Source organism: Phoenix dactylifera, chromosome 8 (assembly GCF_009389715.1).
Source record: "Phoenix dactylifera cultivar Barhee BC4 chromosome 8, palm_55x_up_171113_PBpolish2nd_filt_p, whole genome shotgun sequence".
Lineage (NCBI taxonomy): Eukaryota > Viridiplantae > Streptophyta > Magnoliopsida > Arecales > Arecaceae > Phoenix > Phoenix dactylifera.
In genome coordinates this window covers 6,898,863-6,912,998 of record NC_052399.1, presented here as the reverse complement: position 1 = coordinate 6,912,998, position 14,136 = coordinate 6,898,863, and the positions used below count along the sequence as shown (strand labels likewise).

Sequence of the window (14,136 nt, the reverse complement as noted above, 5' to 3'; positions counted from 1 at the left end):
CATAGATCTACCACATTCCTCTTCTATTTCTATCCTTTATTCTAATTAAATTATATTATATTAGGACTTATAACCATCATTGATCGGACCTCCAATTGAAAATAATTAGTTGTGCCACCACTACCAAATGAACTTAGTTGACCACGGTGTCATTGAACCTTATGCGATCTTCTTCATCTGGCCAGGTCACTGTCTCAAATTGGCTGTACTACTATTATCACATCGGATTGGACTCTTTTAATCTTGCAACAATCCTTTGCTCTCTCCATTCTTCTTCTCGGTAAGGGCAAAGTTTGCACTGCCAACATATACTTTAGTTTTGACAGTAATCAGATTTGGTCTCAATTTGAACTTAATCCATGGTCATTCAGCGGTGAGCAGAAGTAAGGTTATTAGATACCGTAGGAAAGCCCGGACAGAACACCCCCATGCTAGTAGCAACCAATGTCCTTGGTTTCCCCAACAACCATAATCTCCTCTTGGATCCAAGATGGGATCTTAACTGATAAATCTCACAAGATAGTATTCTTGGTGCAAGCAAAGGCCTTACACTTGGTAAGTCACTACATAAACCCAATCATAATAGAATAGTTGATCAATGTAATAGAATTATAGTTACATCAAGTGGGTATGTTTGATAATGGATTTATAGATTGCATTCATGATGCATGTACAAAGCATATTTAAGGATTTAGAAAACCTTTTTTAAACTAAATAATTTTCATCTAGATTACCTTTTTAAGAAAAACCCCTTATTACTTATACTTGCCCTTTAATTTTTTCCTTTCTTTTTCTTTTTGGTAATCATGTTTTCCTTAATATTGAAATTCAATACCTAACCTCTGGCCTTGTAAGGACAATTGACCTCATATCAATTCATATTTTGAAATAGAATTTGATTTATAGCTATTAACATATTATATGTGTTATTATTATAACACTTGATGTGTTAAAATTGTACCAATGCAAATATGCAAGATAATCAATAAAGATAGTTTCATATAAACTTTTAGATAAGTTAGTGGGCATTAATTAGGCCTCTAGTACCCTCAATATTTTTCGGTATTGTCTCCTTCTCTGAAAAAACTTTGTTACCCATCTTTCTTAAGGAAAAAAATGCAATAAAAGAAATTGTTCAAAAGGGCAAAATTGAAAGAAAAAAAATCTAGATCCTAAAATATGATAAGTTGATATTTTGATTATCAAATTAATTTTAGGAAGAGTAAATAATCTTCTTCGCTTTCCAAGTTAGATATTCTTGGTAATTGTAGAATTTGATATTCTTGCTTCTATTCGAATTATATAGATATTTCTTTCAAAAAATGCAAGAACTAAATATAAAGATTGCATGCACCCATGCTGCTCACTCCTTATATTCTCTCTAAAAGTATAAACAAATCTTTTTTTCCTTTTAAATTTTGTTTGCACCATATCTAAATTGAAAATAATACTAGCACGTTAATAATACAACTATTTGTTGGTAGCACTCATATTATTCTCTAATTTTGATATATTTACTAATTACTTTATTTTTGTGGAGTTGGTATTGCCACTGCCATTTTTCTTTTCATTATCCGACAGTACTTAACAGAAATTTAGACAAGAAATGGCTACAAAATACTGTAAATTTTGATAGGAGCACCTGCTGCAGGTCAATATATGATTACATTTCTTGAAACAAGAAGGAAAAAGTAATCCCCTTATTATATGGCTTTGCATTTCCATATGGTTAGGTTATAATATTGCACAAATTTGTTACTGTTTTGTAGAGATGCAAATTTTTTACATAGATCGATGCATTCACTAGGATTATGGCCACTATACCTGCTGAAAAATTGGTTTCTGTTGCTAGTTAGTTTACATACTTGGGATAAAGTTATTTAATTGACATATATCTATAAGAATCTAGAAACTTCTACCTTCAAATGCATGAACATGCTCTGTACCATCTTCCATATCTTCAATTAAATGCTAATGTGAGTTTATCCTGATTCATGCACTAAGATTTTAGCCCTTAGACCTATATTTGGTTCCATTTCTATTACAATATATATGCTCGAGATACAGTCACTTAATAGGCATATCTAAAGCAAATCTATTTTGCAACCATGCATGCATGAGAATGCTCTTGGATATCTTCTGTGTATTTTATAGAAGATTTTGGTATAATATTATCAGCTGTTTAAAGATATCCAAAGTGCCTATAAAAGGGTAGTATTGGTGATATTAGCTCCCATGGTGACCACCTAGCCCATGGCATCAACCTACGTTCTCAATACCCTTAGGGTGCGTCTCATGCCATCCTACCTAATGGTGGGATAAGATTGAGTTGCTCTAGTCACCTTCTTACAAATTTAAGTGATCATCGTAGCATAGAAAACTAGAGCAGCTTGATAATTCTTTTACTAGGTACGGATGGCATGGGACATATCCTAATGGTGTAGTGACCATAACGTTGTGCCTCAAAGTTGCTTGTGAATATGATTCAAGCAAAAAATCTATTATTTGTAGGCCTTGTGTCACTTTTGTTATTGTTTTCCCTGTATTTCCATAAACATGGTATTGATCATGCTTTAGTTTAGGGTTTTTTATGATTGTTTTCGTTCACTTGGAACGATGGATGATACGAGAGTTGCAATAATAGACCTATGAAAGTCTCTTTAGACAAGACACTAGTATCTAGTAGTTTTTAGTCTCTTCCTCTTTATCGTCGTCCCCTTTTTTCTTTGATGAGGCTTCATTTGCTTTCCTTCTTTTTTATGTTTTATCCATATTCTGTTTCTTCTATGATTTCTCTAATTTTTCTTACATCCAAAAAATAGTGGCGTTCTCTTTAGTTTTAAATAACTTTTACTACTTCTGTTCTTTGTATCCTTACTCATATCCAGCTCTCATGCTTTGTTCTTTCCTTGTCTTTGCTCTTCAATGTTTATTTATGTTTATTTTTTCTTCTCTTCTTTCATTATCACCTATTCTCCCTCACGTTTAATCCAAATGATGATGGTACATATTTATGTTTAGTATGACTTGGAAATATTCAATGTAAAACATCAGGATATATATCAACACAATGAAATTGATTGGTATATACAATGCAAAAAATAATAACTTATTAATCATCTGGACTTGAAATTTATTGACTTTAATGATCAAGGAGGCTTGATGTTCCCAATTTTTGATGAGGATGCTGTGTTGATTGTTGGCTGGCATGATGCAAATATATATAAAAAAATTACTTTAGTAGGCACAAATATGTCAATTTAAACCTAATTCCTTTCTTACGAAAAAAATATATCAATTTAATATTTTTATTCGAATGTTATGGGCGGAGATAATATATTTTTAGAAAGACGAGATGAGAAAAGTATAGGAGTATATGACTTTGAGACATTACGACCGGTATTGTTTCTAAGCATTTAAGCAGATGGATCTGAAATCCCAATAGATGTTGTTACAATAAGTATTGACGAAGATAAGAACATTTTTCAATGTTTAGATGTGGCGATCAGTTGAGCAAGAAGGAATAAAATGTGAGAAAGTTGATACTGTATCTTTTTTAAGCTAAAATTGTTAATGTTATTCATGCTCTCCGTGTGCTCATGTTCAAAATTTTGTTTTACAGGCTCAGGGATTGAAGGAATTATGGCAGAGTCACTATCTTAAAAAAGGGATTACGGCAGTTATATCATCATTTGGTATAAATTCAATCATTATAATAATATTTTTATACAATAACAAATCAATATAATAATATTTTTGTTTGATAATTAATGATTTGACATATTTCGAATGATTTGCTGACCCACAAGAATATCTTTTATTTTATAATCAAATGATATTTTATAGTGATTCTTCATAGGTTTGCTAATATACGAAATATAATCGCCTTGTTAATCTATGCTTCTACATGCATTATTCTACCATCTTTTCTTCGCATGCAACTAAATTTCTTTGGTTGACAAAGAGTTTCTTCTGAAAGAGGAGGCAGTTATATAAATATAACCTTTTTATGAAGTAGACAAGATCTTCAAGGAATGCAAGTTGATATATTTGATCCAGTTATCTCTTTGTTTTCATTTTATGCATTATCTTGATAGAAGACAGATCAATTACACCTTTCTTGCGGAAGCACCGGTCCTATCGAGACTTCAGCTTTGCATAGTGATGGGGGCTTTTAATTTTCTCTATAAGATGCACACCTTTACGAGGCGTTTGGTATGGGGTGATCATCCCAGAATCAAGAATGATGTGGATGGAAGTGATGAGATCACCGCATTTGGTTGCACCACGGTGATTCTACGTGGCGGTGATCCTAAATCACCTCCACTCCTCAAATCACCGTCCAACTCGGTGATGGAATACCTGCCCTTGAGATCGGAAATCCAAGATCATCCCAGATTAGTGATCCTGGGTTGAAAATTAAAGACAAAAATACCCTCAATTTAGCAGAAAAATTGATATATCAATATCCATCAATATATTATATATATATATAATATTATGTTGATATTATATATTATATTAATGATATTATGTATATATATAATATTATAATATATTACTAATTATAATATTATCCTATTATTATCGAAGGATAATTTTAAATTATAGTCGAAATATATTATTATATTTTATATTTATATAATAAAAATATTTAACATATTACTCCTATTTACCTTATTTTTCTAATCAAAATAATTATTAGTATTAAAAAATCTATTATAAGTATAAATAAAAATATTAATTATATAATGAAAAATAACATATTTTTATAAGATTAATAATTTATAGAAGTAATAAATATATTTTTATAGAATATATATAATAATTAATATATTGATAAATATATTGATATTTTATTATAATATATTTTATATGATTAATAAATATATGATAAGGGCTACTAAAAATAGAATATGCAATAAAATTATTGAGCTATTATAGAAATTAGTTTATTGACTTACATTTTTTATTCATGAGAATTAAAAACACATAAAAAATCCATCTAAAATATATCAAAAATATTTGTGGTATTATCTGGTCGATGATCTTGGATCCCCGTACCATACCAAACAAGTTACTCATAAATATCCGAAAATTTTTAATCACTAAACTATGATCTATCAAACACATTGATCTTAAATCACTAGAAATCAAATTACCCAACAACCGAATCACCGAAGATCTTAGATCACCGTGGTGATCCTGTTGGAGTTGCCAAACGCCCCCTTAGCGTTTCTAATTTCCCAGGTGAATATTTTATTTCTTAAAACTGGTAAGTATCCCTTCATAGGAAAAGAGATGGATACATATTCTCGTCATTATATATGCTCCAGATCCTTATCTTATAGCCTGTTAATCGAAAGCATTCTAATTAATACCTAACCTACATGCGATGTTAGATGTATACAGGTCTTATTCTTTAGCCTGAGAATTCCAACAAGCTCGCCGTACAATTTGAAGGCAAGCATCACAGAGATCAAGTGCCCCACAGATCAACTAAATGTATGTTCCACATATAAGGCAAGCATAAAAGAATGGTCTGCTTGATATCTTTACCATCCCTTCATCTCCAGAGAGGGGGGTTCCAAACTATGCTTTATGTTAATGGATAATATACAGGAAATACCTTGCAAATGTAACAATGAACATTCATGCGGCTGTACAGAAGGCATGACAATTTGAAGCAAAGAATGAGGAAGTTGATGATTACATGATGGATTTAGCGTAACACGATTTTTTTAGTGCTGCATCATTGGGAGTCTTTCCAGACAAGAATGGTGGATGCATGAACACTCCTTCGCAGCAGCTTTCAAGATGGCCAGGTGCTCATATAACCTGCGATGCAAATAAAGTACTGAAAAACCAAAGTTTATCATTGCATCCCTCTGTATATAACTACAACAGTATGATTTTCTGCCCACAACTGATTTCTTAACTACAGAAGCAATATTTTTGTAAACGAAATGACTTACTCCATGATGAAGTCTACATGGATGGATTTAATGTTGCACTTTTAGAGAGCCTTCAGGGCAAGGTTGGCGGACGCACTAACGCCCTTTGCCGCAGCTTTCAAGATGGCCCGGTGCCTATATATCCTGCAATCCATCAACAGTAATAAGAACCCAAAAACCACCATTCATTCATCCATCTTACATAATTACAACGGTTAAGATTTTCTTCATCCAACTAATTCCTTATCCATGGAAGCATATTTTCCTAAACCGAGAGCTCCATGATGCCCTTTATTGTTTCATAAAGAAAGAATGTAACTACTTTCTGCAAGATAAAACTAACCTTATTATTCTGTAGATTGGCTCAATTGCCTCGTATTATTTGGGATTCATCATAGCAAGAAATAACCACAAACTATCGATGTTCGTCTAGCTAGCAACTTACGTAAAACCAGAATCAATTTTCTATTGCTGGCCAATTGTTAGCAATCAATTTATTTTCCTTAAAATAAACCTGTCTTCCAATTTAAATATCCATAGGATAGTACCATGTACATTCCTTGACCCAAATTATTAGCCATATAAAAAAAGAAGAAAAAAACACTACTGGAGTAGGAATTTCTGAAGCACCATCTACTCAACAAAAGCAAATCAAAAGAAAAATCTTGCTGGAAGTACTTTACCTGGTAAATAAATCCAGGTGCCTATTTCACCCCTTATTTAAACTTGGTTCAATGTTACGCAAGACGAGTTGGTCACTGCCTTTTCTTATAAAAAAGTGAAGCCTTGACTTGAAATCAGAATAGCATCATCACAAGCACTGGCTCTAGAGCCATTGGTCTCCACTAAGGGTATAAGAGCCGACCTGGATCTCTCCTACATCTGACCAAGCTTGGTTTGAAATTATTTTCAAGCCTGCAGATTGAGATTCAAGCTTGTCTCATTCATTATTTGGTCAAGACCATGATCTACCAAACCGAGCCGAACCGCCCAGTTCACCCGGTACCGAACCAAACCAAACCAATATAGTTCGGCCGGTATTTTCAAACAATGCCGTGAATCGCTCCGAACTGTTCGGTTCACCCCAGTTTGAACCGGTTCGCCCACCTCCCCCTCTTTCCAAAAGGCTTGAATTTATGGTCTGCTGAACCAGGATGAACCACCCAATTCACCCCATACCAAATCAATACTGTACCAAATCGATAACCGACTAGTATGGGTTCCAGTACTGGTTCGACTAACCTAGGTCAAGACGTATCGGAGCTTATTTTTGAACTGAGCTAGACAAAAGCCTATTTTGATCAGCTTGATAACTTCAAATCAAGATGAAATCAATTCAAGCTTGAATCAAGTTAAACCAGTCTCATTCAGGTTTGAGGGAAGTTTGGTTAAAACTAGAGTCCAAATTTAACCAATTCAAGCAATTTAAACCAGTTCCAATCAATTAATCTCACCAGTTCCTTATTTTATTCCTTTAACAAACCAACATTGAAGAGGCCAGCCACTGGATTAGATACAAAGTAAGTTGATTATTTTATACAATATGCTATACATTCTAATATATCTCATACATTTCAAGCTATATTGAGCTGAGCCTGACCAAGATTTCTTGACCGGCTTGAAATTTTCAAACCTATGAACCTAGTTCAAGCTCAATGACTGATTCAAGCTCGATCAAGCTCAAGACACTCAGATCAACTGATAACCCCAGTCTCCTGAGCTGAGCTCCCTCTTCAAATTCCAGCTCAGATTTCATCTTGTTTGTGCCTCATTTTTGGCTACGATTTCCACAGTGAACTTCATTGCGCCTAGTTTTACATCCGGGTAGCAAGCATCTTGTTGCATCTTCACCATGTAGCCAGTTAAATGGAAGTACTTTGAACTTTGGACTCTAAAAGTATTCAAGCCAACTTTAAACCTTAAACTTTATAGCTTCCTATTTTTCACATTTGTTCCAATAGAAGGAATCAATGTAGCAAAACAAGTGGTAATTTCATATATTATGCTAAAAGATAAATGTTGAGAGTAAGGGCAAAATTAATACTCGAGTTCTATCGATTGCAAAAGTACATGAGAGAACTTCTTGCCAAATTCATTTGCTTTTTTAACACATATATGAAAAGGACTAGACAGAGCTAGGGATGGCCTAGGCGATTAGGCAGCCACCTACAAACACCTACGAATGAGAAAAAAAAACTCTAATAATCCACACATGCATGTCTCAGATACATATGTGGGATGAATTACATTCTTCTCAAGAGGAGGGGATATCTATGCTTCTCAAGTCCAAAATCAACAATAAGCACTCAAATTCACACGGTTGATTATGATATATACTACTAAAAATGCTTTAGAACCAAAAATCATGTGTTTTGATGGTCTCTAACCTCTGCATCAAGTAGATACAAAATGGACCGTACCTATCGTGCTAGAGTGCTAAAATACATGATAAAGCATGTAAATTGAGAATCCACTTAATTGATCATGATAAGCACATCTTAAAATATGTATAGATTGAAAATTAATAGATTTTATTGCTTAGATCATGGCAAAATATGGCCTCATATAATTTTAACCATAAATTACCATACTTACTTCAAGCATAGGTTAGAGACCCAGAACACATGATTTTTGATCTTTAGATATTTTTAGTGATATATATATATATATATAATGATCAAGGACGTGGATTTTCATTTTGCATGCCCCACTGTTGATTTTCGAATTAAGAAGAGTAGACACCCTCCTCTCAAAGGAGAAAATTTTATCTCTCTCTCTCTCTCTCTATCCATCATCAAACATATTTCATAAAAAGATAAGTCCACAAATCACCACATTTCATGGGAAGTAAACATTAATAAACCATTAAACATATTGACAAAACATGTCTAGAATGCTAATAGTAATATAGACATGTAGATTTAAAACTAACAAACACCAACAAAAAATTGACTAGAAGAAGCGGCCGGACTGCTGGAGATCGAAAACAGGGGAACAGAAGAACAACAAGGCTCAATTGTTGCTTACCTTTTCCTTTTTTGTTTCCTTTTTAAGGGGAGGGGGGTGGGGGGAAGAACAAACTCTAAACTCCCATGTGTAAAATCTTCCTTCTTGAGGAAGTATACCGTAACTAACATGTATCCCATCTTAGAAGGAGGAGAAACCCCAAACCCTCCAGTGTAAAATCTTCCTTTCTGGGCAAGTATATCATACCTAACAAGTATCCCATCTTAGCAGGATCTAAGCTGTCGTCACTTAGGCACTTTGGGGATATCATGCACCTAGTCAGGCACCTAAGTGCCTAGTCAGCCTCTTTTTAAAACATTGCACATATGTGTGGCACTATCTCAACTCATACACAGTTCTTGTCAACATTAAGTGATTTAGTAGGAGGTAACAAAAATATGAAATTCTAATACCCTAAAAGTTGTGACCAACTAATGCATTAAGCGGTATTGACACCTTTCCTTATGCACAGCTCATACTATTATAATGGCCAGGGATGCATGGCTGAACCAGTTCTTTTAAACTGGACATAATTATATGGTGCAACCTCAGTAAAGACGTGCTGACTATGGTCTTAAAACCTCTGCACATACAAATAATTAAAGTTCCATCAATCATTTGAATTCATCATGGAATTTTACTTTGAGAAAGAAGTGATGAAACAAAAAATACAACACCAAACCACTGAACTAATATAGTTTCAATGTCAGTAATAACTCAAATGATTCAGGAGCCACCTATTCATCAAGTCCCTACCCTTAAAGGATTACACTAAAAAAGAGTGGAAATAGCAGAAGAACAGGTTGAATTTCAGTTGGCAAAGATTCTCCAATCGTGACAAACTAAGCCATACAACAGGTCACCGAATTGCGCACAAGCAGCAAGCAGTGACAAAGCAGGCAAATAGATGCATGGGGCTCAAAGTTTTCACATGATGGAGTAGACATTTGTATGTGGGTGGCAGATCAATCATTAACAGTACCACCCCACTGAACCTTTTCATTTGTCCATGTATAGGAATACATGGACAAATGATCACTACAGATTTAGATCCAACACAAAAGCCTTGACATGAGCCATACAAAAGCCTGTAATATGGCATTACAAGTGCAATGATCACTATAGATTTAGATCTGACACAAAATATGATTATGCAAGTAACAAAGATAAAAATTGTCAGAATGAACCTAATAATTGTCTTACAATCGTTGTTGTTTAATAATGTGTTTTACAGGAATATAGAGAAGCATGATCACCAGACAGTATTGAGAAGAAAATATGCGAAGGCTTACCCTGCCAGAGCAATACCCCAGGTTGATAAGGTGTAAATGATTCTTCCAGCCTCCCAAACGTTTCTCCACTTACTCCTATCTTTAATGCCACCCAAAGCCCTTGTCACAGCTGCAAGCTCATATGCCAATTTAGGTGTATATAAATCTGCCTATTTGTGAAATAGGCTAATCCTAACACAAAAGATCAAGTCCTAAAAACCGAATGGCATGCGCCAGATATCCAAAAGAAACCATTGCTGAACAGGATTGTGGGATGTTATATCCTAAATGCTTCTAGTACAGAAAACATGATAAGAAGTTAAAATATTAAGAAGCATTACAGAACATAGAGGAAAAAATGATGTAACACATTGCCTAAGAAATTATCCTACAGTCTCTCCCTAAAAGAATGAAAGGTCATTTAGTAGTGAACAAGTGAGAGAAGAACAAATCACACATTATATATATATTAAGGCATTTTTAATACATTGCCCTCCACTACCACTTTAGCTGATTGCGTAAAGCCCTCTTCCCTCCATTGGTATCAAACGTGGGCATTAGGAATTAAAAAGTTACAAGCTGGCATCAACTTAAAATTTTCCATCTGACCATATTGTTTCAGGTAAAACTGTAAATGAACCTTGTGTAGGGGCTGTTCCTGATGGAGGTATAGGGAAGCAGATCTCTCATTAAAAAAAATAGAACAAGGAAATCCTTAAAAGGAGGGTGTAGGAAAGAGTTCTTGAAGCAGATACGGCACCTTAAGTGCAATCTTCCAGCTACCAAGGATAAAAGTACAAAATTAAAGAAAGATACAAGGGAATAGCTACCCTGTGTAGCAAGCCATCAAGAATTCTTATAGACAAACAAAAGCATATACTATACAAATGGTTATTAAGATAACAGGTAAAGGTTAGGAGAAAAAGATCACCTCGTTTAATAATCCCAAAAAACTTATTGGTTCAATATGAACCCAAAAAATCTTCCGAAAGGAGAAAACTTATAGGTTTTACAACACAGAAACTTGTTATAAAAATAATCTCTTATGCATAAAGAGATCCAAATCTACAATCAGCATTCTATGATCCCAAAAAAATCCCAAAGGCAGTAAAAATATGAAGTCTACAAAACAAATACACTGCTGCTGCTGCTGCTACAAGGATTACCATTACTGTTGTTGTTACTATGACTATTTTAGTAGTAATAACTATTATTATTACTATTACTATTATTACTATCATTATTGCTATTATTATTGCTATTATTGTTACTATCATTAATATTATTATGTCTAATTATTATTACTATTATTTACCATGTATCATTGAACATGAAAATTAGTGATCTTTTAAGAACCTAACAAGTAACGGAGCATAAAGTGTAATTGCATTAATATAAACATATTTACTATTATGCTCTCTGTTCATATAGAACAAAATATCTCATATCAGCTGATAAAAATTGTATTAGCTATCCAAATTGTTTAAATAAGAAAAATATACTCATGATTAAAAATAAACTCAATAAATAACTATTATCAAGACAATGTGGCAGATTAGAGGGAGATTCCTGAACCAGTATCATTTTATAGTTTAGAATAAGGTTGGTACAAACTTACTTCTCTGTAGTTCCTCCGGTGTCAAAACCTGATATTTCATGGTAGTAAGCTATTAGATTATGCAAAGCAAACAGAAGATAATGCTAAAAGTCTCATAACTCATACCTTAGATTTTGGGTTTTCAAGGATGCAGCTGGCTATGAAGTGGGCAATGCCTTCAACCACATTCTCTTCACTAATGATGACATAACTTTCATTATCAATTCCACTGACTTCCTCCAAGCAATCTGGGACAATTTCATCTACCATAATTTCCACACCATTTAAATTTGCCCCTAATTCAAAAAATTCAAATTAACGATGAACTGGAAACAGGGACACAAATTGAACCACTTAGGACATGAGTTCGCTGGGACTAACCTATGGGTTCACTGGATGGGAGTTTGTCATTTGGTAAATCTGTTGACTCCTGATGAAGTGATTCAAGTTTGGTCAGGAAGCTTGAGCTGTCCACCGCAGCAACAAGGCGCGTATACAACTGCAAATTGACAAAATAAGATTACTTAGCTTCAAATTGATATAACCACGATCAACTAGTTTTATATCCCAGCTCTAAGGGGTTAGCTTTGCATGTCAGATACAAAACTTATTTCTTTTTTCCCAAGTGGGAGGTCAAGAAGACACTAAACAACCACCTTTATCTCATAGGTACAGATTATGAGCTTTTAGATACAATTGTCCATAACAAAACTCAAACATTAAGCACATGAAGTTTATAGCATACTGTCACTGAATCCAAAAGGAAGGTGCAGGAGCAAATTCAGGTGCAAGAGTGGGAAAAAAAGAGACTTTCAAGAAAAGCTTAAGTACATAATAGCATTTGAATAAACTGTAATAGCAGATATTATGAACTAACAAAATTCACTTTTCGGGGGTGGATTATATATATGCAATATTCTGAAATTGAAACAGTAACTATTTGATTGAACAGTCAGCTGGAATCACTAGAAAGCAGGTGTTAGTGTGAGCAAAGTAATGGTGCAGCTGACATAGAGATCTCAACCCTTTTCAGATTGAAGCAGCTCAGATCCAAAAATCATGACATCAAAAGGAATATGCCCGGATTCACTATGTATAACCCAGAATCATAAACACATTAACAATTCATCTCCACATTCACTTAAATCAATTGTCACCTTGAGGGCAAGAGTTTCTAAAACATGTACGTCAGTATCTTCACAATTACCTATAGAATTTGATTTTTTTCAATTGTGTGCTGCGAAATTTCATATTTTCCATATCTGCAACAGAGAGATATGCTACCAATTTATAACATCATTTTTAGGTCCGGGAAAATATATTGCAGAGTCAAAACTTTCCCCGGCCTCCTCATAATTTCCGGACCTCTCTTCATAATTCTTGAGCATGTTATGTTCGTAACTATCAAATTTCTTCTTTTAACATTTTCTTTCTGTTCTTTTTCTCTTATGTCAAATTCTCACCCAAATCATAATTGCGGGCAAAAGGAAAAGGGGAAAAAAATCTTTTGAGAAAATAAGCTCGTAGCTATCAATATACTGCATATATCCTCTCAAATTCTTTGAAAAATATGTAATTGAAGGCAAAGGGAACGGAGGAAATACAAGAACCTTTTTGAGGGGGGACATTAAGCTCGTAGCTATCAAGATCCCTTATTTTCTAGCCTTATAAAGGTTTAACTTCAATAATTTGAAGGAAAGAAAAGGATAGAGGAGGAGGAGGAGAGGGGCTCACGTCGGGAGGGCAATCGTTGGAGACAGAGGGGGATTTATAGAGGCCCTGGAGGACGGCAAGATTGTCGGCGAGCACGGTTCGGAGGCGGAGGTTCTCGGCCTTGAGGTGGGAGATCTCGTCCTCCTCCGCCGCCTCAGCCTTGCGCTCGCGGCGGTACTCAAGGGCGCTCCACGCGACGTCCGCCATCTCGATCATCGTCCCCACCACCTCCAGCGGGATCTCATGTGCGTGCCCCACCATCTCTCAATCCCTCTACGAAGACGGAGAAGAAGAATTTGCGGAGGAAACCCTAGTAGAGGAGAACACGGAGAAGAAGCCCTCTTGAAGGGACCTCTGTTTCTTCAAATCGTGATGGGAGAAGGACACGGTAACGAACGGTCAACACAAGGTTGTATCTTTCGCCCAAAAGAAGGATTCACCTTCCTTCACGAACCGACCGTTGGATCATTCCTCACACAGCTCTCAAAGCGCGGCGATCTCCGTCAATCATCCGCTGCACGGCTTTCAAATCGAACGGTAGGTTATCCAACGGTGGATTCGAGCGAAGGAAGCGCGAAAGATACGACCCGTGCCC

At 34.9% G+C, this 14,136-nt stretch overlaps 1 protein-coding gene across 5 annotated transcripts; it reads right to left on the bottom strand.

Annotated features, from left to right (window-relative positions):
• Positions 1–5,510: 5,510 nt before the first annotated feature.
• On the bottom strand, positions 5,511–13,916 carry LOC113463307. 5 transcript variants are annotated; one of them, XM_039128831.1, is made up of 7 exons: positions 13,563–13,916; positions 12,210–12,327; positions 11,955–12,091; positions 11,850–11,877; positions 10,253–10,361; positions 5,976–6,098; positions 5,511–5,857 (listed from the first exon to the last, which is right to left on the bottom strand). In XM_039128831.1, the coding sequence occupies exons 1-6, from the start codon at positions 13,800–13,802 to the stop codon at positions 6,017–6,019; spliced, it is 714 nt and encodes a 237-aa protein (XP_038984759.1). In that variant the 5' UTR covers positions 13,803–13,916; the 3' UTR covers positions 5,511–5,857; positions 5,976–6,016. The 5 variants fall into 5 exon arrangements, with proteins under 5 accessions (XP_038984759.1, XP_026663878.2, XP_026663875.2 ...); XM_026808077.2 differs by having other exon boundaries at positions 5,511–5,838; positions 11,955–12,076; XM_026808074.2 differs by having other exon boundaries at positions 11,955–12,124; positions 13,563–13,915.
• Between the last annotated feature and the right edge of the window lie 220 nt (positions 13,917–14,136).

Coding starts and splice junctions, on each gene's coding strand:
- LOC113463307 (XM_026808074.2), bottom strand. CDS start 13,802: ATGGTGGGGCACGCACATGAGATCCCGCTGGAGGTGGTGGGGACGATG. Junction 11,878..11,954: donor TTGAAAACCCAAAATCTAAG/GTATGAGTTATG, acceptor ATGAAATATCAG/GTTTTGACACCGGAGGAACT. Junction 10,362..11,849: donor ACCGGAGGAACTACAGAGAA/GTAAGTTTGTAC, acceptor ATGAGCTTGCAG/CTGTGACAAGGGCTTTGGGT.